The 24,606-nt window shown below is 38.5% G+C and overlaps 1 protein-coding gene across 3 annotated transcripts in view; it reads right to left on the reverse strand.

Moving 5' to 3' along the window:
• Positions 1 to 7,199: 7,199 nt before the first annotated feature.
• Positions 7,200 to 24,606, reverse strand: part of ZNF682 (zinc finger protein 682) — a 240,482-nt gene continuing 223,075 nt past the window's right edge. Inside the window, exons 4-5 of one of the 3 annotated variants that reach the window (XR_013409328.1) lie at positions 8,578 to 10,083; positions 7,200 to 8,262 (exon numbers count right to left, since the gene is read on the reverse strand). Coding sequence is in view for 2 of the 3 variants with exons in the window: in XM_015123418.3 (XP_014978904.3) it covers positions 8,813 to 10,083 (1,271 nt within the window). In the remaining variant the exon portion in view is untranslated. Of the gene's footprint in view, positions 10,084 to 24,606 lie in introns of all 3 variants that reach the window. The other 2 variants (XM_077978605.1, XM_015123418.3) reach the window with 2 other exon arrangements.

A 24,606-nucleotide genomic window follows, 5' to 3' on the forward strand; every position in this document is an offset into this window, starting at 1 on the left:
GGCCTCATAAGAAACTGGACTTCTCAACAGAAGCTGGAGTAGGGAAGGATCAGCTTTAAACTCACTCATGTGGAAACTGGCAAGATTTCATGTGGCCGGAAAGCCCAAGTTTCTTCCATCTATTGGCATGAGCACTCCCTCAGTTCTTTTTATGTGGGTCTGTCATAGAGCATCTTCTACATTGGAATTTGCTGTCAGTTTGAGGAATACAATACAGAAACAGAGAATTAAACAGAAACACAAAAAAAGAGAGACTGAGGGAGCAAACAGGACAGAGCAAGTAGGAAGAAAATGACAGTTTTTAGAAATCTATATATAATCTTGAGAGTTACGATTTCTCCCCCTATATTTGTGTGAAAGTTCTAACCCTCAGAATAATGGTACTATGAGGCAGGGCATAATTAAGTCCTGAAGGTGGGGTCCTCGTGATTGGGATTACTGGCTTTAAAAAAGATACCCCAGAGGGCTATCTCCCTCCTTCTGCCAAATGATAAAATCCTAAGTACACAGTCTGCAGTTCAGGAGAGTCATCACCAGAGTTCAACCATGCTGACACTTTGATCCCACATTTCCAACCCCTACAAGTGTGAGAAATTAAGTTCTGTTCCTTATAAGCTTCCTAGTCCATGGTTCTTTGGTATGGCAGCCTGAACTGCAACAACAAATCATACCCTATCATTTCGCACTCCATTGGACAGAAGCGGAATTTTTGTCCCCAAAGTGTTAAAACAAAACAAAACAAAACCTACAACTAAAATGTTGGGTTATCCGAATGACAAATAAGAAACAACTTGTTGAAACACTGAAATTTCCTTTGCTTAAGAGATTTTTTAAAATGGGCTGAAGTTGATTGGAACCAATATGGTCAACTGAAGCCTGTGAAGAATAAGCTTGGTGATGTCAGGGCCCAAATTGTCATTGCATGTTTCTTTTTCTTTTCTTTTTTTTATTTTTGAGACGGAGTCTCACTCTGTTGCCCAGGCTGGGGTGCAATGGCATGATCTTGGCTCACTGCAACCTCTGTCTCCTGGGCTCCAGTGATTCTCCTTCCTCAGCTTCCTGAGTAGCTGAAATTACAAGTACACAACAACATGCCCGGTTATTGTATTTTTAGTAGAGATGGGGTTTCACCATGTTGCACAACTGGTCTCGAACTCCTGGCTTCAAGTGACCTACCCACCTAGGCCTCCCAATTGCTGGGATTACAGGCTTGAGCCACTGCACCCAGCCTACACCATGATTTTTATAAGTTTTGTCTCATATACACTTGAAAAATTCCCTAGGAGGTAGATGCTAGCATAATCCCCACTGTGCATGGTAGGAGGCTGGGGAAGCCCCAAAATAGACAACGGCTTTTACTGGGTCACAGAAATGGTAAGATAAACAAGGTTCTGACCCAGCTGTCTCTTCTGTTCTAAAGCCCAGGCTGCATTTAGGTCTTCCCAGGAAATTAAGGGGGAGGTGTGATTTCACAATTACATACAAATAGAGGCCTGACATGGGAGAGGAGGCTGAGTAATCAGTGGGGCCTTTGGGTAGGTCTTATAGAAAGAAGGGGCCGGTGGATGGAACCTTGAAGAGACTAACATACTTCCTTGGTGATGGAACCCAACAGAACTTAGAAAACCAGGACCCCACCTTCTAGAGACAACTCTGTATCCAGCTCCTTTGGTGAGAGATGCTCAAGAGAGTAACATGCTCTTCCATGGTATCCTTATTCTGAGTTTTAGCCTTACAAAGGCTCAAACTAAAAGCCTTCTCTGAAAATGCAGATGTTCACTCAGCCCTCATTTCTAATGAGGCGCACCCGCAGATAACAGGGCAACCCAGAACACATCCAGGCCAGTCCTCTCTTGTCATTTCATCTAGACAGCCCCACATTGTCCCCCATTGCCATGTCTTGCAGGGGGATGAAGAGGTGAGGGCATTCTTCCTGGACAGAACCAGGTTGTCAAAAGTTGAAACTCTTGTGGGTCTGTCATGTTCACATCCAGGTCATGGCTGGCAAAATGGGGACCAAGTTTGTCTACTCACATGTGAATCCCAAGACTTTAAGCTGTCCTCTGGTTTCCTTCCTGGCTGCAGATCTATGCAGATGTTCCTATGTGCCTGATCTGAACAGCAAAATTTCAATAGAGGTGTCATCTATGGTAAAAAAAAAAGGCAGGCAATTCATCTCTTTCACCTTGGCTGCTGGGCAATCTTTACAGAGTCACATTCAGATTAATGAGGAGCTGTTTGATGAGTGTAACTCCTCCATCTCTTTGGAAAAAGACCGGGTGCCCTACACCACCAACCTTAGTCAGCACTGGGCTGTGGCGACAGCAGGCATCTAGGGGTCTCTAGAGATCGGAACCTGAGAAGACCAGGACAGGCCCAGGTCCCAGATTGAAATATGGAAACTCTCTGATCTCTGTCCTAGGGCCTTCCCAGGAGTGACCCATAGTCCTGTTTCAATACAGTCTGGCCTTCATTCGTCCCAGTGGCAACTTGGTTAGGTGGGAAGTCTCTGTTCACACACTTGTAGAAATATTAGAGAAAAGGCTTTCATCTTGTTTTCACTTCACATTAGGCCATGAGCATTTTTGCATGTTGCTATCGTTTGTATTGTTTTAACTCCCCCCTCCAGGCATCTCCTGTGGCATGCAGCTTCAGTCCTACAGACCTTCTCCAAAACTTAAAAGCCAACACTATTACTAGGGAAGTTTTTACGCAAAAGTGGGGGAATGTGTTGTACAAAAAAAGGAGGTGAGACTACCTTATGCATGTTCCTGTAATGTGTCATCTCAAGAACTCATCCCCATATCCCATCAGGGAAGGAGGTGTGCACACACGTCTTCATAATATGCCATAAGGGAGGCTCTTCCCCACAGTGGTTTAGTCTTTCAATGCTGATGCAGCATGGTATACCATCCTCTTTCCATGTCAGTCATGCTGCAGGGAATATTGTGTGTGTGTACTAATAGGCTGTAATAGTTTGCTAGGACTGCCATAACACAGCATCACAGAATGGAAGGGCCTTAAAAACAGCAATTTAGTTTCTTGCAGTTCTGGAAATTAGAAATCTAACAGATGTTGGTGGAATAACTTCTCCAAGGCTCTCTCCTTGGCTTGTAGATGGCTGTCTTCTAACTCTGTGTTAACAGAATCTTCTCTTGTACTTCTGTCTTTACTACCTCTTCTTCTAAGAACCCGCTATATTTAATTAGGTCCCACGTCAGTGAACTCACAATCTTAATTACCTCTTTAATGACCCTATGTCCAAAAACAGTCACAATCTGAAGCAATGCTTTTTGCCATTGTAAAGGAAGTTTGTTTGTGGCAAATGAATAAATGGCAGAATTTTACATCATGGGGTCAGTACAAAAAAGGGAGTTGTGCAGGGGATTTAGGGCCACTTTCCTTATGTTGGGAACTCTAATGTCACCATCTGAAGGGCCACTCATGAACAGAAGAGTTTTTTTTTGGTTTGTTTTTTGTTTTTGTTTTTTTATTGAGATGGAGTCTTGCTCTGTCGCCCAGGCTGGAGTGCAGTGGCCGGAACTCAGCTCACTGCAAGCTCCGCCTCCCAGGTTTATGCCATTCTCCTGCCTCAGCCTCCCGAGTAGCTGGGACTACAGGCGCCCGCCACCTCGCCCAGCTGGTTTTTTGTATTTTTTTTAGTAGAGACGGGGTTTCACCGTGTTAGCCAGGATGGTCTTGATCCCCTGACCTCATGATCTGCCTGTCTCGGCCTCCCAAAGTGCTGGGATTACAGGCTTGAGCCACCGCGCCCGGCCGAAGAGTTGTTATTATTATAGTTAGTATTTCTTTTTTATTTTTTGAGGTGGAGTCTCTGTTGCCCAGCTGCAGTGCAGTGGTGTGATCCTGGCTCACTGCAACTTCTGACTCCCAGGTTCAAGCGATTCCCCTGCCTCAGCCTCCCGAGTAGCTGGGACTACAGGCATGTGACAACACCCTGGGTAATTTTTTTTTGTATTTTAGTAGAGACGGTGTTTTACCATGTTGACCAGGATGGTCTTGATCTCCTGACCTCATGATCCGCCTGCCTCGGTCTCCCAAGGCAATTCTTTTAGCTGGTCTTTGTCCTTCACACAGACATAACAGAGGTCCCTGGGTGCTGAGAGATGGGCCTCAGGCCCACTTAGACATTTTGGAAGGCTGTGGTTAGGCTCCATTCACTAATTACATGCATATTAAGCACTTAACTTGTGCAGTCCCTTTTGTGGCTGCTTGGCATAATTCAATGAAGAAAGCAGGTAATCACAGGGCCTCAATTCTATCTGCAGAGTTAAACACAGTAAATATCATCAGGATGTCCACTCAATATTAAATGGTGATGTCCTCATGGCCTGCTCTCCTGGTTCTTAGACTTTTTAAAAAATCCAGAGTAGTCATTCTATTACTGTTCAACACTTAGCACACACACTCATAAACAGAAGATTCTGCATGGAAATATAAGTTGTGCTATAAGTATTTCATAAAAAGTTAAATTAAACATTCAACTACTATTGACACTTCTTAAGAATTTATTTCTAAGATATATTTTCTCTTAAGAGATTTCCAATTCTGATGTGTTTCTTTTTTTTTTTTTTTTTTTTGAGACAGAGTCTCGCTCTGTCGCCCAGGCTGGAGTGCAGTGGCGCGATCTCGGCTCACTGCAAGCTCTGCCTCCCGGGTTCACGCCATTCTCCTGCCTCAGCCTCCCGAGTAGCGGGACTACAGGCGCCCACAACCGCGCCCGACTAATTTTTTTGTATTTTTAGTAGAGACGGGGTTTCACCGTGGTCTCGATCTCCTGACCTTGTGATCCGCCCGCCTCGGCCTCCCAAAGTGCTGGGATTACAGGCGTGAGCCACCGCGCCCGGCCTCTGATGTGTTTCTTTATAGGGTGCTTACAATATATGGCACAATGCTATTAATGATTTACCTGTTATACCTAATTGTATATTGTACACACTCTGTGATAGAATAGAGTAACATTTTTCTTTTACAAAGGTGAACAATGCTAACTGACTGATTAAATCCAGTGACCTGTAGAGAGTGAATCCAACTTACTTCAGTTAAGTAATCCAAAGACTGCATTTAGGCCTGGTGTAACCTGAGGTCAAGAGTTGGAGACCAGCCTTGCCAACATGGTGAAACTCTGTCTCTACTAAAACTACAAAAAAAATTAGTCAGGTGTGGTGTTGGGCACCTGTAATCCCAGCTACTTGGGAAGCTGAGGCAGTATAATCGTTTGAACCTGGGAGATGGAGGTTGCAGTGAGCCAAGATTGTGCCACTGCACTCCAGCCCGGACAACAAAAGCAAAACTCTGTCTCAAAAAATATCAAAAAATTCAAAACCAAAGACTGCATTTACAACCTGTAAATGACTACAAATTTTAAGTTTAAAAGGTTTTTTTTTGTTTTTTTTTTGTTTTTGTTTTTGTTTTTACCACAATAAGCACTCCAAACTTCTCATGAGAGCTTACAAAGTAGTGTGTAAAATAACATGGGGTGGGGAGAACAGTGAGAAAGCTGCAACCGTGACTCAGGTAAAAAGGTGAAGGGAGGGCGAGCGCAGTGGCTCACGCCTGCAATCCCAGCACTTTGGGAGGCCAATGCGGGCAGATCATGAGGTCAGATCGAGACCATACTGGCTAACACAGTGAAACCCCGTGTCTACTAAAAATACAAAAAATTAGCCAGTCATGGTGGTGGTGGCCACCTGTAGTCCCAGCTACTTGTGAGGCTGAGGCAGAAGAATGGCATGAACCTGGGAGGCAGAGCTTGCAGTGAGCTGAGATCGCGCCACTGCACTCCAGCCTGGGCGACGGAGTGAGACTCCATCTCACGAAACAAAACAAAACAAAACAAAACAAAACAAAACCAAACCAAAAAAAAAACGGTGAAGGACTCTGATGCATACATAACTGGGGATGGACATAAATGAAACCTGAAGATATTAGAAAATGAAAGCAGCACAATTCCTCTAAATTTAGAGTCAGTTGTGTAGCCTGGGTACAGACGCCCTCTCCAGACATGAAGAATCAATGCCATGTTTTCATCTGAATAATTTTCATCTCCTGGAGCCACCAACTCACTCCAACTGGAACACTAATTATGGAGTGTGTATAACACATGGTAGTGCTTTCACACATGTAGTCATTTTCTGTGTATGTTCACTTCATTTATGTCTAAACAACACCACGTCTGATGTAGAGACATAGGAGTTGGTAAAAAAAGAAATAAACACTACCATGACTGATGGCATCTCCCTAGTGTTCACCTAAAGAAATTAACACAATAAGATCAATAAACTCAATGATGTTAATTATAAAAATTAAAAGAACAACAAAGGAAAAATTGACATAGAGTTCTCCAAATGAAAAAAAATGTACTAAATAAAATGTTACAATACACTTACTATGGAATTACATGTTTACATTGTTTTGCAAGCACCATTAATTTCCAATTTCCAATAATTCTGGAGCAGATTATATAAAGAATACTTTATAAATTTTGATGCATTAGGTCTACTATCAATATCAGGTAAGTAAAACCTGGACTTACATAAGGATATTCTGAACTAGGAACCATAAGGTTTTAGAAAAATGAATTCAATACATATGGGAAAAACATTTGCTTTGAAATTCTTTAAGGTTTTTAGTTTGGTAGTAACTTATCAACACTTTAAAAATTACCAATTTGTTCTAACACATTTTCTTTCTTCTCAAAATAGGTACACATCCACATTCAAATACAATTACTTGCTTCATAATTCTCTTACATTTTATCTTTAGAGTAACACGTTTATATATTAAACTTTCATGTAAGTGAAAACTTAGAGTCTATGTGTGTTGGGAAGGCCATAGAGGTTGCATGTTCAAAGAAAAATGTAAGATAACATCTTCTACATACTCATTTAAGATTCAGAAATATATGGCTTTTGATTATATGCCTGTGTAATTTTCATAATAACCATCTTAATGACTCTATAGTTCGAAGAAAAATAATAAAAATGTAACCTATGGAAACAGTATTCTCCAACGTATATGAAGTTTAAAGTCACTAAGGATAAGAATCACTAGAGACGCCATGCCACCATATTACTGAACAGTATGTTGTTACTGTCTGTTACCTAAAAACTTGAGTAAGGTAAAATAGGCTAATGTTGGTGGCAGGATAACACCTAATTCAATGCACAACTGTCTTAACACATTAAAACAATTTTGTTTTATTAAAACAAATGAAGTTCACACAGTCTAAGAAAAGCATTACAAAATCCACTATATTAATGTACAATCGGTAAAACAATTTACTAAAATTTGAATAATGCACAAGACTATTACTATGAACATCTATCTCATGCAGCACTTACAACAGTTTTATAAGTCAACCACAAAAGCTTCTCCGTGTAGACTTTCTTCACACACCTCACATTTCAGTGTCCTCAATCTTCTGTTGAAAAGCATATAAATGATATCCTAATATGGAACCTCTCAAAGCTCCGAGCAGCAGAAATTGACCACATGCTTTTACACAGACACTAGGAATAAAGACACAGCATCAAGTAATTTGAGAGTTGAATTACATCAAAATTTGCCTTTGTAAAAATCTAAAACTCTTTCAATGCAAAAAACAGTGTACTTTGAATACAGTTTTAAGTTCTAAAATATTAGTCTCTTATTCCTGTTTAGCCTAACTAAATTATGTTAACTTTGAATTATTCTTTGTAATCCATACCCTGATTTAGAATAACATTGAAAGTGTTAGCATCTTAGTGGTTTCTACTGTGAATCTTCTGATATTCATTCAGACTTGATTTTTGATTAATTTTTTATATTTATTGCATCTGTTAAATGCTTTCATATAAACTCTCTAGCGTTTTCTAAGGTGTACTTTTAAAACATTTTTTTCATATTCATTACAGTTGTAGGGTTTCTTTCCAATATAAATTCTCTAAAATTGAATAAAATTTGAGCAACTGTTAGAGGGTTACCCTTCAGCATAAATTCTCCCATGTACAACAAAATCTGTAACATAAGTAAAAGTATTGCACCAATCTTTGTATTTGTAATGTTTTTCTTCAGGATAAAAACTCTTATGTTACTCTAAGGCTTATATTTTTGAAGCCTTTCCACGTACAAATGTATCACTAACATTACACCTTGTGCACTCGAAGGCTTTTATTTGGTGACATCTTTCCACAGATAAATGTAATGTGTATCATTATACTTTTATTGCTTTTATCTAGCATAAAACCTCTCATGAGTAAGCTCATAGCAGTTATTTTTTATTTTTTATTTTTTTTGAGACGGAGTCTCCTCTGTCGCCCAGGCTGGAGTGCAGTGGCCGGATCTTAGCTCACTGCAAGCTCCGCCTCCCGGGTTCCGGCCATTCTCCTGCCTCAGCCTCCCGAGTAGCTGGGACTACAGGCGCCTGCCACCTCGCCCGGCTAGTTTTTTGTATTTTTTAGTAGAGACGGGGTTTCACCGTATTAGCCAGGATGGTCTCGATCTCCTGATCTCGTGATCCGCCCGTCTCGGCCTCCCAAAGTGCTGGGGTTACAGGCTTGAGCCACCACGCCCGGCCGCTCATAGCAGTTATTAAACACTTTGCCACATTCTTTAAAATCAGAATTTTTCTCAGTATGAATTTTCTTATGTGCAATAAAGTATGAGCAGTGGTTGAAGACGTTCCCATATTCTTCACATTTGTAGTGTTTCTCTTCAGTATGAATTATCTTGTGACTTCAATGGCTTGAGCAAGATTTAAGGACTTTGCCACATTCCTTATATTTGTAGGATTTCTCGATAGTAAAAATTCTTACGTAGTAAGGTTTGAGCAGTGAGTAAAAGCTTCCCCACATTTTTTATACTTGCAGGATTTCTCTCTTCTTTGAACTCTCTTATGTTCATTAAGATGTGAGCATCGTTTAAAAGCTTTGCCACATTCTTCACATTTATAGTGTTTGATGGCAGTATGAATTTTCTTATGTCTAGTAAGGTGTGAGCACCGATTAAAGGCTTTGCCACATTCTTCACAGTTGTAGGGTTTCTCTCCAGTATGAATTCTCTTATGTTCAGTAAGGATTGAGGACCAGTTAAAAGCTTTGCCACATTCTTCACATTTGTAGGGTTTCTCTCCAGTGTGAATTCTCTTGTGTTTAGTAAGGTATGAGAACCTCTTAAAGACTTTGTCGCATTTTTCACATTTGTAGGGTTTCTCTCCGCTATGAATTACCTTATGTTCAGTAAGAATTGATGATGAGTTAAAAGCTTTGCCACATTCTTCACATTTATAGGGTTTCTCTCCCGTGTGGGTTCTCTCATGTACAGTAAGTAGGGAGCAGTGGTTGAAGGCTTTCCCACATTCTTTACATTTGTAGGGTTTCTTTCCAGTGTGAATCGTCTTATGTTTGGTGAGATGTGAGTGCCGGTTAAACGCTCTGCCACATTCTTCACATGTATAGGGTTTTTCTCCAGTATGAATTTTCTTATGTCTAACAAAGGGCGAACACCAGTGAAAGGCTTTTCCACATTCTTCACATTTGTAGGGTTTCTCACCAGTATGGATTCTCTTATGTTTAGTAAGGGTCGAGCACCAGTTAAAAGCTTTGCCACATTCTTCACATTTGTATGGTTTCTCTCCAGTGTGAATCCTCTTATGTTTAGTAAGGTATGAGAACCATTTAAAGGTTTTACCACATTCCTCACATATGTAGAGTTTCTCTTCAGTATGAATTATCTTATGATAAGAAAGGCCTGAGTGAGATTTAAAGACTTTGCCACATTGTACACATTTGAAAAGTTTCTCTGTAGTATGTCTTATGCTTTGTCTCTTTAGACTTGATGATTTACTAAAGACTTTCACACATTTATTATATGGGAAAATTTTGCTAGGTAGAGTTGACAAACACTGGTTAAGTCCATTATAAATTTCTTTTTGATCCTTACACTCACCCACATTTTCCCCATCTTTCCTTAAGTGTAAATCCTCAAGTCCACAGCTTCCATATCTTCTCAGTATCACCTTTTGGAATGAATCTTTCATGCCCTGTTCTGACAAAAAGTCTTCAGTGCAATGAGAAGACACAGCTGGAATATAAAATTAACAAAATATCCCACTTGTTATTTTCAGTCAGATACATATACTTTACAAAGCTAACATAGAAAATTAAGAAAAGGACAGAATGACTTACTAGATGCAGCTGGGAAACACTCACTCCAAGGAGAGAAAACAAAATGTTGAGTAAAACATCACACTCTAAACAGATCTTTTGAGAGAAAGCTTAATTCAGAAGAAATGCAGACACTGTGGCTGAAGAGGAAGATGGAAAGCTTGCTCAAAGTCACTGGGCACCAGGACTGCCTCCTAGATCCAGACCAGACTTAAGGAAGGGATATGTGAAGAAACCCCATGGCAACACAGTCTAGCCATGGACCTCTGAGATTCTCACTTTGGTTCCTTCTCCTTGAAAGGCATTTCCCAGCTAAATCTAGCCTGAGCTCCTGATTATAGGATCTCATATGATCCCTATACGTCTGTGAACTGGCAGGGGGAGCCACCTGGAGAATAGGCAGAGGCACAGCTTAAACTCTTGTGGAAATCTGAAGTTTTCACTGTGCTGTGCAGCTGTAGCTGACCATAGGTGCCCATCCTCCGAGGCTCTGCATCTTGCACTGAGGGGATCCATCTCCTGCTGTCTGCCAGGCTGAGAGGGAGCAGGATTGTAGCTGTCATGGGACTGAGGTGAATCTGATCCAGGCACCATGAATCTGGCTGGTCCTGCAGAAGGGTGCCCACAGCACAGCATCCACTTACATCACAGATGGTGCTTGACCCCAAAGGGCCAGAGGACAAATCCATGGGCCCAGTGCCAGCTGCCCAGGTCTTCCGCACACTGACTAATAATATTCAGCTGATATATGTGGTCTGAGCTTAAGTGGGGTAGAAGCCCACAGTGTCAGCACACAGAGAAGAGTGTGACATGGGAACATGAGCCAGCTTGGGAGCTGGCTTCCCCTTCATTCACATGAATAAACTGGGAAGGGTGTGGCCAGATGACCAGCCATGGTTTATATCCCAGGAAGCCTAGCAGCCTAGAACATCTGGAAGAGCTCAGCCATTTCAATGCAGATGGCTTGGAACAAGCCTCGCCAATTCAGCCTGCTCCCAGGGAAGACACTGGAGACAGACCTGCTGAGTTGAGGGACCACAGACTGGGTGGGCCCCACAGCCATCCGCTGGACAAAAAATCCTGGGCTGCAGGTGCAATACTGGTTACAAACCCATGGTGCAATTGCCCTGCCTGGTGATTTTCCATCCTCGAGCCGCTGCATCACCAAACGACTCACAGAAACATTCCAAAACCCACCCTTACTTTCGCAAACAAAGGAGAACGGCAGGACCCCTGATATAAATACGGGTCTCCTGGTGACCTAAAAGTGTGAACTGTCCCTAAGGGAGGGGGGAGCACAGACCATCAAAGCCCTCCTTGAAGCAAAGGAAATGGGTGCAGTGCCAGCAGTTGAAGGGAATATCACCAAGGCCCCAAAATAAATTTGGAGAGAAAATAATTTCTCACACACGATCTTCCCTCCCCAGAACACTCTTAAGCACCATGTACTTGGACTGAAGCCTGAATTCCACCACAAACAAGAATCCATTGCTTCAACACGAAGCACTCTATGAAATCCACTGCAGGAACTTATCTACAACCCAGGGACCTAGACAGAGCCTCTGCCTCTGAAAACAACCTTAAATGACACCAGCTGATTACACACAACATACACCACAGCCAAAACCTCAAGGAAAAAAAAGAATTAAAAAACATTTTCAAGCCCCATCCAAATCACAGAAAATTCAAAAGCAAAAGAAGCACCAGCTCCCTCAGATGAGACAGCAAAAGAACGCTGGCAATATAGAACGCCAGAGTGTTTCATACCTCAAAAGGATCTCATTAGTTCCTTTGAAAGAACCAAACACAACTTTATTTATTTATTTATTTATTTATTTATTTATTTTGAGACGGAGTCTCGCTGTGTCGCCCAGGCTGGAGTGCAGTGGCCAGATCTCAGCTCACTGCAAGCTCTGCCTCCCGGGTTTTTACGCCATTCTCCTGCCTCAGCCTCCCGAGTAGCTGGGACTACAGGCGCCCGCCACCTCGCCCGGCTAGTTTTTTGTATTTTTTAGTAGAGACGGGGTTTCACCGTGTTAGCCAGGATGGTCTCGAACTCCTGACCTCGTGATCCGCCCGTCTCGGCCTCCCAAAGTGCTGGGATTACAGGCTTGAGCCACCACGCCCGGCCAAACACAACTTTAAAAATTGTAAATTTTACTACGGGACTTTCAAAATACAATGCAAAGCCTTAAAAACAGAATAGACGAAGCAGACGAAAGTATTTCAGAGCTCAGAGACTGCTCCTTTATATCAACCCAGTCAGAAGACAGTAAAGAAAAAAGAATTCACTACAAACAAACACAGCTTCTGAGAGATACGGAATTATGTAAAGGGGTCAAACTTATGACTCATTAGTATTCCTGAGAGAGAAGGAAAAAAAACTAACCAACTTGGAAAACATACTTAAGGATATAATCTACGAAATATTTTCCCATCTTGCTAGACAGGTTGACATAAAGATACAAGAAATTCAAGGAACTCCTTTGAGATACTATACAAGACAACCATCCCTAAGTATAAGTATAGTATCTGAATACTATACACATAGTATTCAGACTTTCCAAGGTCAACATGAAATAAAAAAAAAAAGGCAACCAGAGAAAAGGGTCATATTACCTAAAAAATGAATTCTATCAAACAGTGGACTTCCTCACAGAAACCTTACAATCTGGAAGATATTGGGGGGTCTGTTTTTAACATTTTTAAAGAAAGAGGGCAGGTGCAGTGCTCATGCTTGTAATCCCAGCACTTTGGGAGGCCAAGGTGGGTAGATAACCTGAGCTCAGGAGTTCGAGACCACTCTGGGGAACATGGTGAAAGCCGGCCTCTATTAAACACAAAAAGTTAGCTGCCTGCCTCTATTAAATATAAAAAATTAGCCGGGTATGGTAGCGCTCACCCGTAGTCCCAGCTACTGGGGAGGCTGAGGCATGAGAATTGCTTGAGCCCCAGAGGTGGAGGTTGTAGTGAGCTGAGATTGCACCACTGCACTCCAGGCTGGGCCACAGAGTGAAACTCCATTTCAACAACAACAACAACAACAACAAAAAGATTAAAAAAAAGAAAGAAATTACAGTTGGGAATTTTATGTTCCAGCAAACTAAGTTTCATAAGCAAAGAATTCACAAGCAATCACTAAGTGAATTAACTACCACTCAACTGGCATCACAAGCTGCTTAAGAGTGTTCTAAACATGGAAATGGAAGAATGATACCTACTATCACAAAAACACACATACGTACATAGCCCACAGACCCTACAAAGCAACTGCACAATCAAGACTACAGAGCACATGAAGCGAACAAAAACTAAGATATCAATATTAACCTTGAACACAGCAGTCTAAATGCTCCACTTAAAAGACACGAAGTGGTGGCCAGGCATGGTGGCTTGTGCCTGTAATCCCAGCACTTTGGGAGGCTGACACAGGTGAATCACCTGAGGTCAGGAGTTTGAGACCAGCCTGGCCAACATGGTGAAACCGCGTCTCTACTAAAAATACAAAAATTAGCCCGTAGTGGTGGCACGTGCCTGTAATCCCAGCTACTCGGGAGGCTGAGGCAAGGGAATCACTTGAAACCGGGAGGCAGAGATTTCAGGAAGCTGAGATCATGCCTGCACTCCACCCTGGGTGACAGAGTGAGACTCTGTCTCCAAAAAAAAAATAAAAAAATTCTAAAAATTAAAACGAAAATGACACAAAGTGGCAAATCAGATTTAAAAAAAATAAGACTTAACCTTCTGCTGGCTTTAAAAAACTCATCTCACATATAATGACACCCATAAACTCAAAGTAAAGGGAAAAAGTAACATCTATCACACAAATGGGAAAAAAACCAACAAACAAAAAAATGCAGTGGTCACTATTCTTATATTAATAAAATAGATTTTAAACCAACAATAGTAAAAAAGACAAACACATTACATACTAATAAAGGATTCAATAAATAAATAGATAAATCAATAATATTTAACTATCCTAAATATGTATGCACCCAACATTGGCACACCCAGGTTTATAAAGCAATTATTACTGGACCTAAAAAAAAGACTTAGCCAGCCATAGTGGAAGACAACACCTTACAGATAGCATTACAGATCATCAAGGCAGAAAACTAACAAAGAAATTCTGGACTTAAACTCAGCACTTGACCAACTGGACCTCATAGACATCTACAGAATAATTCATCTAATGAACACATACATACATTCTCATCTGTGCACAGAACATACTTTAAGACTGACCACATGCTCAGTCATAAAACAAATTTCAAAAATCCAGAAAAATTGAAATCATCTTCTTGAAACAGAGTGAAATAAACTCAAAACTCAATAGCAAGAGGAACCCTCAAAACTACACAAATACAGAAAACAAAACAACTTGTTCTGGAATGACTTTTGGGGAAACAATGAAATTAAGGCAGAAATCAGAAACTTACTTGAAACAAATAAAAATGGTGACGAGGCTGGGTGCGGTGGCTCACACCTGTAATCCCAGCACTTTGGGAGGCCGAGGTGGGCAGATCACGAGATCAGGGGTTCAAGACCAGCCTGGCCAACATAGTGAAACCCCATCTCTACTAAAAATACAAGAAATTAGCTGGGCGTGGTAGCAGGTGCCTGTAATCCCAGCTACCTGGGAGAGTGAGGCAGGAGAATCACTTGAACCCAGGAGGCAGAGGTTGCAGTGAGTGGGAAATAGCGCCACTACACTCCAGCCTGGGTGACAGAGTGAGACTCCGTCTCAAAAAAAAAAAAAAAAAAAGTGACAAAATGTAACAAAACCTTGGAATGTGGCAAAAGCAGTGTTAGGAGGGTTTATAGTGCTAAACTTTTATACCAAGAAGATAGAAAGATCTCAAGTTAACAACCTGATACCTTGCCTAAAGAAATCAGAAAAACAACAAAGCAAATCCAAAGCTAGAAGAAGAAAAGAAATAATTCAAATCAGAGCAGAACAAAAAAATATTGAAACCAAGAAAACCATTCAAATAATCAATAAAATAAGTTTTTCTAAAAGATAAACAAGATCACTAGATCTCTAGCTAAGTTAACAAAGAAAAAAAAAAAGATCCAAATAAGCACAATCAAAAATGACAAACTATCAATAGACTAACAGACAACCTACTGGGAGAAAGTATTTGTAGACTACGCATCTGACAAGGGACTAATGTTCACGATCTATAAGAAATTTAAATCTACAAGAAAAACAGAAATAATCTCATTAAAAAGTGGTCAAAGGACATGGTCATTTCTCAAAAGACATAAAAGCAGCCAAGAAACGTGAAAAAATGAGACAAAAAGGGAGAAAAAGAAGGACAAAACAGCAACAAAAATCAAAACAATCAATAAAATGGCAATGGTAACCCTTCTCTATCAGAAAATTAAATATTCATGGAATAAACTTCCCAATCAAAAGACATAAACTGGTATAAAAACAAGATTCAACTACATTCTTTGTACAAGATACTCACTTTCAATCTGAAGAAGACAATAGACTAAAAGAAGGATGGTACAAGTCATTCTATTAGAATGTTAACCAAATCAGAAGAAACTAGGTCAAAATTACATAAGGCAAAATACATTTTAGGTCAAACACTGTTATAAAATATACTTTGGTCAAAATTCTCACAAGAGACAAAGAAGGACATTAAATAATAGTAAAAAGATTAATTTACTAGAAAACGATAACATATATATAATCATCAGGTTCCCAAATATATAAAGTAAACATTAACAAAATTGAAGAAATATACAGCAATATAATAATAGTAAGATATTTCAATATCCCACTTTTAGTAATAAGTTATAAAGCAAGGTAGAATATTAAATATAAGAACAGAGGACTTCAAAGCACTCTAAAAATTACACCTAACGGACATATAGCAAACACTCCACACAACAGCAGAATACACAATCTTCTCCATAGCTCACAACATATTCTCTCGGATATATCACTTGTTAGGGCACAAAGCAATTCTTAGCAAACTTTTTTTTTTAATTTTGAGACTGAGTTTCGCTCTTGTTGCCCAGGCTGGAGTGCAATGGCACGATCTTGGCTCACCATAACCTCCGTCTATTAGGTTCAAGCGATTCTCCTGCCTCAGCCTCCGGAGTAGCTGGGATTACAGGCATGTGCCACCACATCCGGCTAATTTTGTATTTTTGGTAGAGATGGGGTTTCTCCATGTTGGTCAGGCTGGTCTCAAACTCCCGACCTCAGGTGATCTGCCTGCATCGGCCTCCCAAAGTGCTGGGATTACAGGTGTGAGCCACCATGCCTGGCCTAGCAAACTTTTAAAAATGGAAATCTTATAGACTATTATTATGACCAAATGGAATGAAACTAAAAATTAGTAATAGAAAAAAATCCACAAATATATGGAAATTAAACACAGTCTTAAGCATGCTCATGTTCAAGGACTGGAAGAATTAATACTGTACAACATCTTTACAGCACCCAAAGTAATGTTCAGATTCAATGTGATCCCCTTCAAATTCCCAATTTCATTTTTTGCAGGAATAAAAAACAATGCCCAAATCAAATAAAATCTCAAGAGACCATGAAGAGCTAAATAATCTTTAAAATGAGGAAAGGTGTTGGAAGCATCACACTTCCTGATTTCAAAACACATGACAAAACTACAGTAATAAATGCAGTTTAGTACTAGCATAAAGGCAGACAATTAGACCAATGAAAAAGAATGTAGCACAGATATTATCTTTCATGTATATGGTCAAATAGTTACTTGCACACCCATATTAATTGTAGCATTATTCACAAAAATCAATAGGTGAAAGAAACCTAAACTTCTCTCACCACATGAATGGAAAAATACAATTTATAATATACAAATAATGGAATAATACTCAGCTTTTAAAAAGGAGAAAATCGGGTCAGGTGTGTAGGCTCACGCCTGTAATCCCAGCATTGTGGGAGGCTCAGGTGGGCGGATGACGAAGTTATGAGCTCGATATCATCCTGGCCAACATGGTAAAACCTCGTCTCTACTAAAATACAAAAAAAAAAAAAAAAAAAAATGAGCTGGGCATGGTGGCACATGCCTGTAGTCCCAGCTACTCGGGAGGCTGAGACAGGGGAATTGCTTGAACCCGGGAGGCAGAGGTTGCAGGGAGCCGAGATTGCACCACTGCACTCCAGCCTGGCAACAGAGCGAGACTCCATCCAAAAAAAAAAAAGGAAGAAATCTTCTAACATTGACAATAAAGTTAAATCTGATGGCATGATGCTAAGTAAAATAAGCCAGCCATAAAAAGACAGATATTGTATAAATCCATTTATATGAGACATCTAAAGTAGTTACACTCAGCAACAAAATAGAGAGGTGTTTGTAAAGGGTCAATGAGGAAAATGAGTAGTTTCATGTATGTTGAGTTCGAGTTTCCCAAGATAAAAACATGTGGAGATATACTGCATGACAGTGTCAATATACCCAACATAACAGAACTGTATAACTTAAAAATATTTAAGATTCTAAATTTTATGTTATCTATTTTGGACAATTAAAAATAAACAATTACACCTAAAAGAAATACAGAGTTATAAAGCTTTTTAAAAATTACCTTCAAATCACAAGTGTTTCTCTCACAAAAAGAAAATATACATTCACCAATGAATAGATGTTGAAATTACAACAATTTTCATGACTCCTCACCTAAACAGAATAAAACCACCATTGATGACCAACAAAAATATAAATATAAGAGTCATAAACAAAATGGGGTGATACTTATTCAGTCAAACACAGAGATAATTAAATTGGCAATAAACATACGGCTGATTCATATTTGACTTTTGCCTCACACTGCCTTAAAATGTACAGAGCTGAATACTGTCATACAAAATTATATGAATAAAAACTAAAAAATACTATGAATGTGAAATGGCCTATTATAAAAATTGTAACAAATAAATACAAAATTGCAAAGCAAAATTAAAAGAAACTATAATCCATAAAATTCTGAATAAACATAGTGGACTACTGATGAAGAATCCTTCTAGATAGCTACAATTTTCAACCATGACTGGCTATCCATAAAAAGTACACATTTTTGAATCAGGAGTATACAGTTAGAGCACTGTTTCACAGAAACCCCATTATAATTATTGATAAAAAGCTTTGAGAAAATAATTTTTAAGAAACAAGCACTTACATAATACTAGAGAAACTTATTAATATGTTGCTCTTCTTTTTACACAAAATGGTAAGGTGGTAATCTAGCCTGTAGAAGCAGAGAAAAGACTTACATTTTTTACTGGAGGAACAATATAAATATTGCAAAATATGGTATAAAATACTGATTATGAATTAGGAATAAATTATGCTATCATTCAGATAAAGGTAGAAGAATATAGATGAAAATGCAAAGAAAGCTTTTTACATGCCGGCAACTTAATTATACAAACTAGGCCGGGCATGGTGGCTCACGCCTGTAACCCTAGCACTTTGGGAAGTTGAGGCGGGTGGATCACTTGAGCTCAGGAGTTCAAGACCAGCCTGGACAACATAGTGAAACTCCGTCTCTAGAAAGAATACAAAAATTAGCCGGGCATGGTGACACGCACCTGTACTCTCAGCTACTTGGGGGGCTGAGGCAGTCTATAGAGTCAGTCTATTTCCAAATGTCATCAAAAGATCACAAGGCATAGAGAGAAGACAGGAAATAATATTCATTTAAAGGAAGAAAATGACTCTTTGGAAATCAGTTTTTAAGAAATTAAGATCTTTGTACTATCTGACAAGGAATTCAAAATAATCATTTTAAACATGTTCAATGAGCAAAAATAGAATGTAGACAACTAAACAGAATCAAGAAAACAGTGCATGAAGAAATGAATATATCAACAGAGATTTTAAAAACTATTAAAAGTATTTTTTTAAAAAACAAAAATTGTGGAGCTGAATACAATAATTAAGTTAAAAAAATTATTACAGAGCCACAGCAAATAATGAGGAAATAGAAGTTATCAGCAAATTAAAGACATTTCACTTAACAAATACTGAGTTATAAAAGCAAAAAAATACTGCCAACAAAGAAAATTTTATCTGGAAAAATTTACCTCTAGAATAAGGGAAAAAAAAAAGATGTTACAAGATAAACAAAAGCTGTCAGTTTTTGTCACCATGTGTATAGTTCTATAAGAAATGGTAAAGTAAATATATACATAGATCTACAATTCTCTACTATAATAATGGTGCATAACACTGAAAATCCTGCCATAGAATTTAATAAACCAAAACACAAATTTGCGTAAATCTCTTAATAGATACACAATACGAAATGATATAATATGTGACATTAATAACAAAGGATGTAAAAAGGTATAGTTTTATATTCAATTGAAGTAAAGATGTCATGGGATTTAAGCATATGTTTCATAAACTCTCATTTTTCAAGGTGATCACAAAAATACCTATAAAAGATATGCAAAAGAAAATGAAAAAGGAATCAAAGTATGCCACTACAAAATTAACAAAACAAAAACAAAGGCAGTAAGAGAGGAAATGAGGGAAAACGTATTTATGACAAGCACAGAAAGTAATCAAAAACAAAACACTACTAGTAATTTTATTTCTTTCTGGTATTATTTTAAATATGAACAGATTGAACCCCTTAAAAAAGTAAAATAGCTGAATAAGTTAAAAACAAAATCTTACAATGTGCGTCTTTAGGGGACTCACTTTAGTTTTAAGGAGACAAACAGACTGAAAGTGACAGGATACAAAAATATATTCCATTCAAACAGTAAGCACAAGTGGGTGGGGTGGCCATAGTTAGACAAAATCCACTTTAAGTAAAAAACTTACAAAAGATAAAGATTGGTATTATATAATGGCAAAATGGATCCATTTACCAGGAATCTATAACACATATAACTGTTATATAAGTATAACATTAGCACTCTCAAACATATAAAACAAATATTGACAGAAGTTAAGAAACAAATACACAGCAGCACAATAATTATAGACTTCAAGGCCTCATTCTCAATCATAAATATAAAAAACTCAGATAAATTAGTAAGAAAATAAAAAACTTAAACGTTACACACCAATTAGACCTAAGAGACATATACAGAACGTTCCAGTTAAACGCAGCAGAATACATAATATTCTCAATCACACACAGAGCATTCTGTTTGGACGCATAACAAGTCTTAATACATTTAAGGAGACTGAAATCATACAGTATATATTTTCTGACCAAAATGGAATGAAACTAGAAATCAGAAGCAGAAGTAAAACTGTAAATCCAAAAAATGTGGACATTAAACCCACTCAAACATATTCTTGCTCAAGGATCAGATAATTTCATTTTGTTAAGATGTCAACATGCACAGCCACATACAAATTCAATGTAATATCAGAATCTTCATGGTACTTTTTTTTTGCAGAAATATATTTAAGTTTCTCAAATTCTTTTAGGAGCTATAACTAGCAAAACACCCTTTAAAAAGAATAACAAAGAGGTATTGCACTTCCTGGTTTTATAACACATTACCCAAAGCTATAAAGATACAAATAATGTGGTATTAGCACAAAGAAAAATAAATGGATGATAAAACAAAATAGAGAGCTCAAAATTAAGCACGTGTGTTCGTAATCAATGACCTTATATAAGATTGCTATGGCCACACAATGGGGAAGAAAATAGTTTTTTTAACAGATGATGTTGAAAACTGAGTATTTACATGAAAAAAATAAGTTGAGCCCTTCCGTTACATGCACCATATAAAAACAGTATTTAAAATGGATGAAATACTTGAACATAAAAATATAACAAACTTCCTAGATAAATATATGGGGGAAAATATGACATTGGACTTGGCATTAATTTCTCGTTACAAAAGACCAAGAATTTGATGTCATTTTCTTAGATATGAAATCAAATGCATAAGGAAAAAATAATAGAGAAATGGGACTACATCAAACTTCAAAATTTCTGCACATCAAAGGAAAAATTTAGTGGGGTGAAAATGCTGCCTAAGAAATGGGTGAAATATTTGAAAATCACATATTTGATAGGAGTTAATTTTCACAATATATAAACAATGTCTAAAACTCAACAATAAAAAGTGAGTAGCTTAAGAAATGGACAAATAATTGAACTGGCATCTCTCCAAAGAAGATACATAAATGGCTTATAAGCATTTGAAAGGATGCTCAAGATTACTAACTTTTAGACCAATACAAAGTACAAATCACAGTAAAATATTACCTCAAACCCATTAGGAGAGCCATTAAGAAATGTAACCACCCCCCCAAAAAAAATTGTTATGGATATGGAAAATTGAGAGGCCTTTTGAGCCACTGGTAGGCAAAAATGATGCAGCTACTGTAAAAAACATACTATGAAGGTTTCTCAAAAAATTAAAAATAGAGTTACTATATAATCCAGCAAACATGGAAAATCCTATTTGATACTGTTCTTGGCAGTTATTTTTTGGGGTATGACACCCAAAGCACAGAAACAAAAGCAAACATAAATAAGTGGGACTGCATCAAACTGAAATTTTTCTGCACAGCAAAGAAAATAAAACAAGGAAACTTACAGGATGAAAAAAAATATTTGCAAGCCATGCATCTGATAAGAAGTTAATATCCAGAATATATAAGGAATTCACACAAATCAAAGGCAAAGACAATAAGAAGAATGATAATAAGAACTAAATTGAAAAACAGACTGAATGGATAGGTATTTTTCCAGTGAAGACAAAGAGCGAACAGGTATGAGAAAAGGACCTCAACATCACCAGTCATCAGGCAGGTGCAAACCAAAATGATGATAAAATATCACTTCACATTTGTTAGGATGGCTATTATCAAGTGACACGTATATTTTTTGGGTGATGGATACCCTAAAAGCACTGACTTCACCACCATGCAATCTATCTGTGTAACAAGGTTGCACTCATATCCCACAAATTTATACAAAAAGAATAGGGCTGGGTATGGTGGCTCATGCCTGTAATCCCAGCATTTTGGGAATCTGAGGTAAGAGGACTGCTTGAGCAAAGGAGTTCAAGGCCAGCCCTGGCAACACAGTGAGACCCCTTCTCTGTCAAAAAAAAGAAAAAAGAAATTTTAAGCATAAAAACATTTTTAAAAAGAGATAACAAGTGTTGACAAGTATGTGATGAAAACAATCTTGTACATTGTTGGTGTGTTGTAAATTGGTAGAGTCATTATGAGAACCAGTATGGACATTCTTTAAAAAATAAAATTAGGCCAAGCACGGTGGCTCACACCTGTAATACTAGCACTTTGGGAGGCTGAAGTGGGTGGATCACGAGGTCAGGAGTTTGAGACCAGCCTGGCCAACATGGTGAAACCCTGTCTCTACTAAAAATACAAAAATTAGCTGGGCGTGGTGACAGGCGCCTGTAATCCAAGCTACTCAGGAAGCTGAGGCAGCAGAATCGTTTGAACCCGGGAGGCGGAGGTTGCAGTGAGCTGAGATCGTGCCACTGCACTCCAGCCTGGGTGACAGGGTGAGACTCGATCTCAAAAATAAATAATATTTTTATATTTATATTATATTTATATTATTTATAAATTTTATATATTAATAAATAATTTATTTATATTATTTATAAAATAAATAAATTAAATTTAAAAAAATTCCACATAATCCAGCAATCCCACTTCTGTGTATGTAACCAAAGGAAATAAAATCACTATTTCTAATATTTGCATCTCCATGTTCATTTCACAATTGCCAAGACATGAAAACAAGAAAACATGAAGACATGTTTGTGGACACTGACTGGATAAAGAAAATATGGCATATATACACAATACAGTATTATTCAGCCATAAAAAATCATGAAATGCTGCCAACATTTCAACGACATGGATGGACCTGGAAGACATTATACTAAGTGAAATAAGCCAGACACAGAAAGAAAAATAATGCACGGTCTCACCTCTATGTGTAATCTACAAAGGATGAACCCATAGACACAGAGAGTACAAAGCTGGCTGACCCAGTCTAGAAGTAGGGAAAATGGGAAGATGTTCAATGAGTGCATACTGCCAGTCATGAAATGAATAAGTTTTGAGGATCTAATGCATAGCATCATGGCTATAACTAAATCATAATGCTCTATATTAGGGTACCCAGTCTTTTGGCTTCCCTGGGCCACACTGGAAGAAGAATTGTCCTGGGCCACGCATAAAATACACTAACGCTAATCATAGCTGATTAGCTTTCAAAAATCTCATGTTTTAAGAAAAATTTGTGTTTGGCCACATTCAAAGCCATCCTGGGCTGCATGCAGCCAGCAGGACACAAGTTGGACGAACGTGCTCCATATGCTTACATTTTAATAAGACAGCAAACCTTCAGTGTTCTCACTACAAAAGAAAACGCTGCATGATGGCTCATGCCTGTAATTCCAGCACTTTGGGAGGCCAAGGAGGGTGGGTCACATGAGGCCAGGAGTTTGAGACCAGCCTGTAATTCCAGCTACTTGGGAGGCTGAGGCACAAGAATCACTTGAACCTGGGAGGCAGAGGTTGCAGTGAGCCAAGATCCCGCCACTGCACTCCAGTCTGTGTGACAGAGTGAGACTTGTCTCAAAAAAGAAAAAAAAACCAAAAAACCAAATAACTCTGTGAGGTAACAGATGCATTCATTAACTGTATTAATCATTTCACAATGTTTACACATACAATATCATTACATTTTACATAATAAATAGTTATATACTTTTAATTTGTGGAAAGTAACCACACGGTCCACACATGTATACGTGTGGGTATATTTGTGTGTATATGTGTACACATCTCAACTAGTACAATTGAAGACGCTGGGAAAATAAAGTTTAAATTACCAATTTTAGTTCACACTGAAAATATAAAATGTAGAAATAAAATAATATTAGATTTTCTTATATTTAGGGAGATGCTTAGCATTATAAAAAAATTACTGAATAGGAATTTCTGTAGAATCACATTTGAAAATTCTGTAAGGGGCTGGGCACGGTGGCTCACGCCTGTAATTCCAGCACTTTGGGAGACCGAGGCGGGTGGATCACCTGAGGTCAGGAGTTCTAGACCAACCTGGCCAACATGGTGAAACCCTGTCTCTACTAAAATACGAAGGTAGCTGGGCGTGGTGGTGCACACCTGTAATCCCAGCTACTTGGGTGGCTTAGGTGGGAGAGTCGCTTGAACCCAGACGGCAGAGGTTGCAGTGAGCCAAGATGGCGCCATGCACTCCAGCCTGGGTGACACAGTGAACCTCCGTCGCAAAACCAAACAAACAAAAAAATTTATTAAAAAAAAAAAAGAAAGAAACTTCCATAAGAAATCATAAAGCAGAAAACATACCACATCTGTTTATGGTGTTACTGGGATTTTGGAACCAAATATGGTTAACACTAATACTCTCACACATTTCAGACATAATG

Source organism: Macaca mulatta, chromosome 19 (assembly GCF_049350105.2).
Source record: "Macaca mulatta isolate MMU2019108-1 chromosome 19, T2T-MMU8v2.0, whole genome shotgun sequence".
NCBI classification, from domain to species: Eukaryota; Metazoa; Chordata; class Mammalia; order Primates; family Cercopithecidae; genus Macaca; species Macaca mulatta.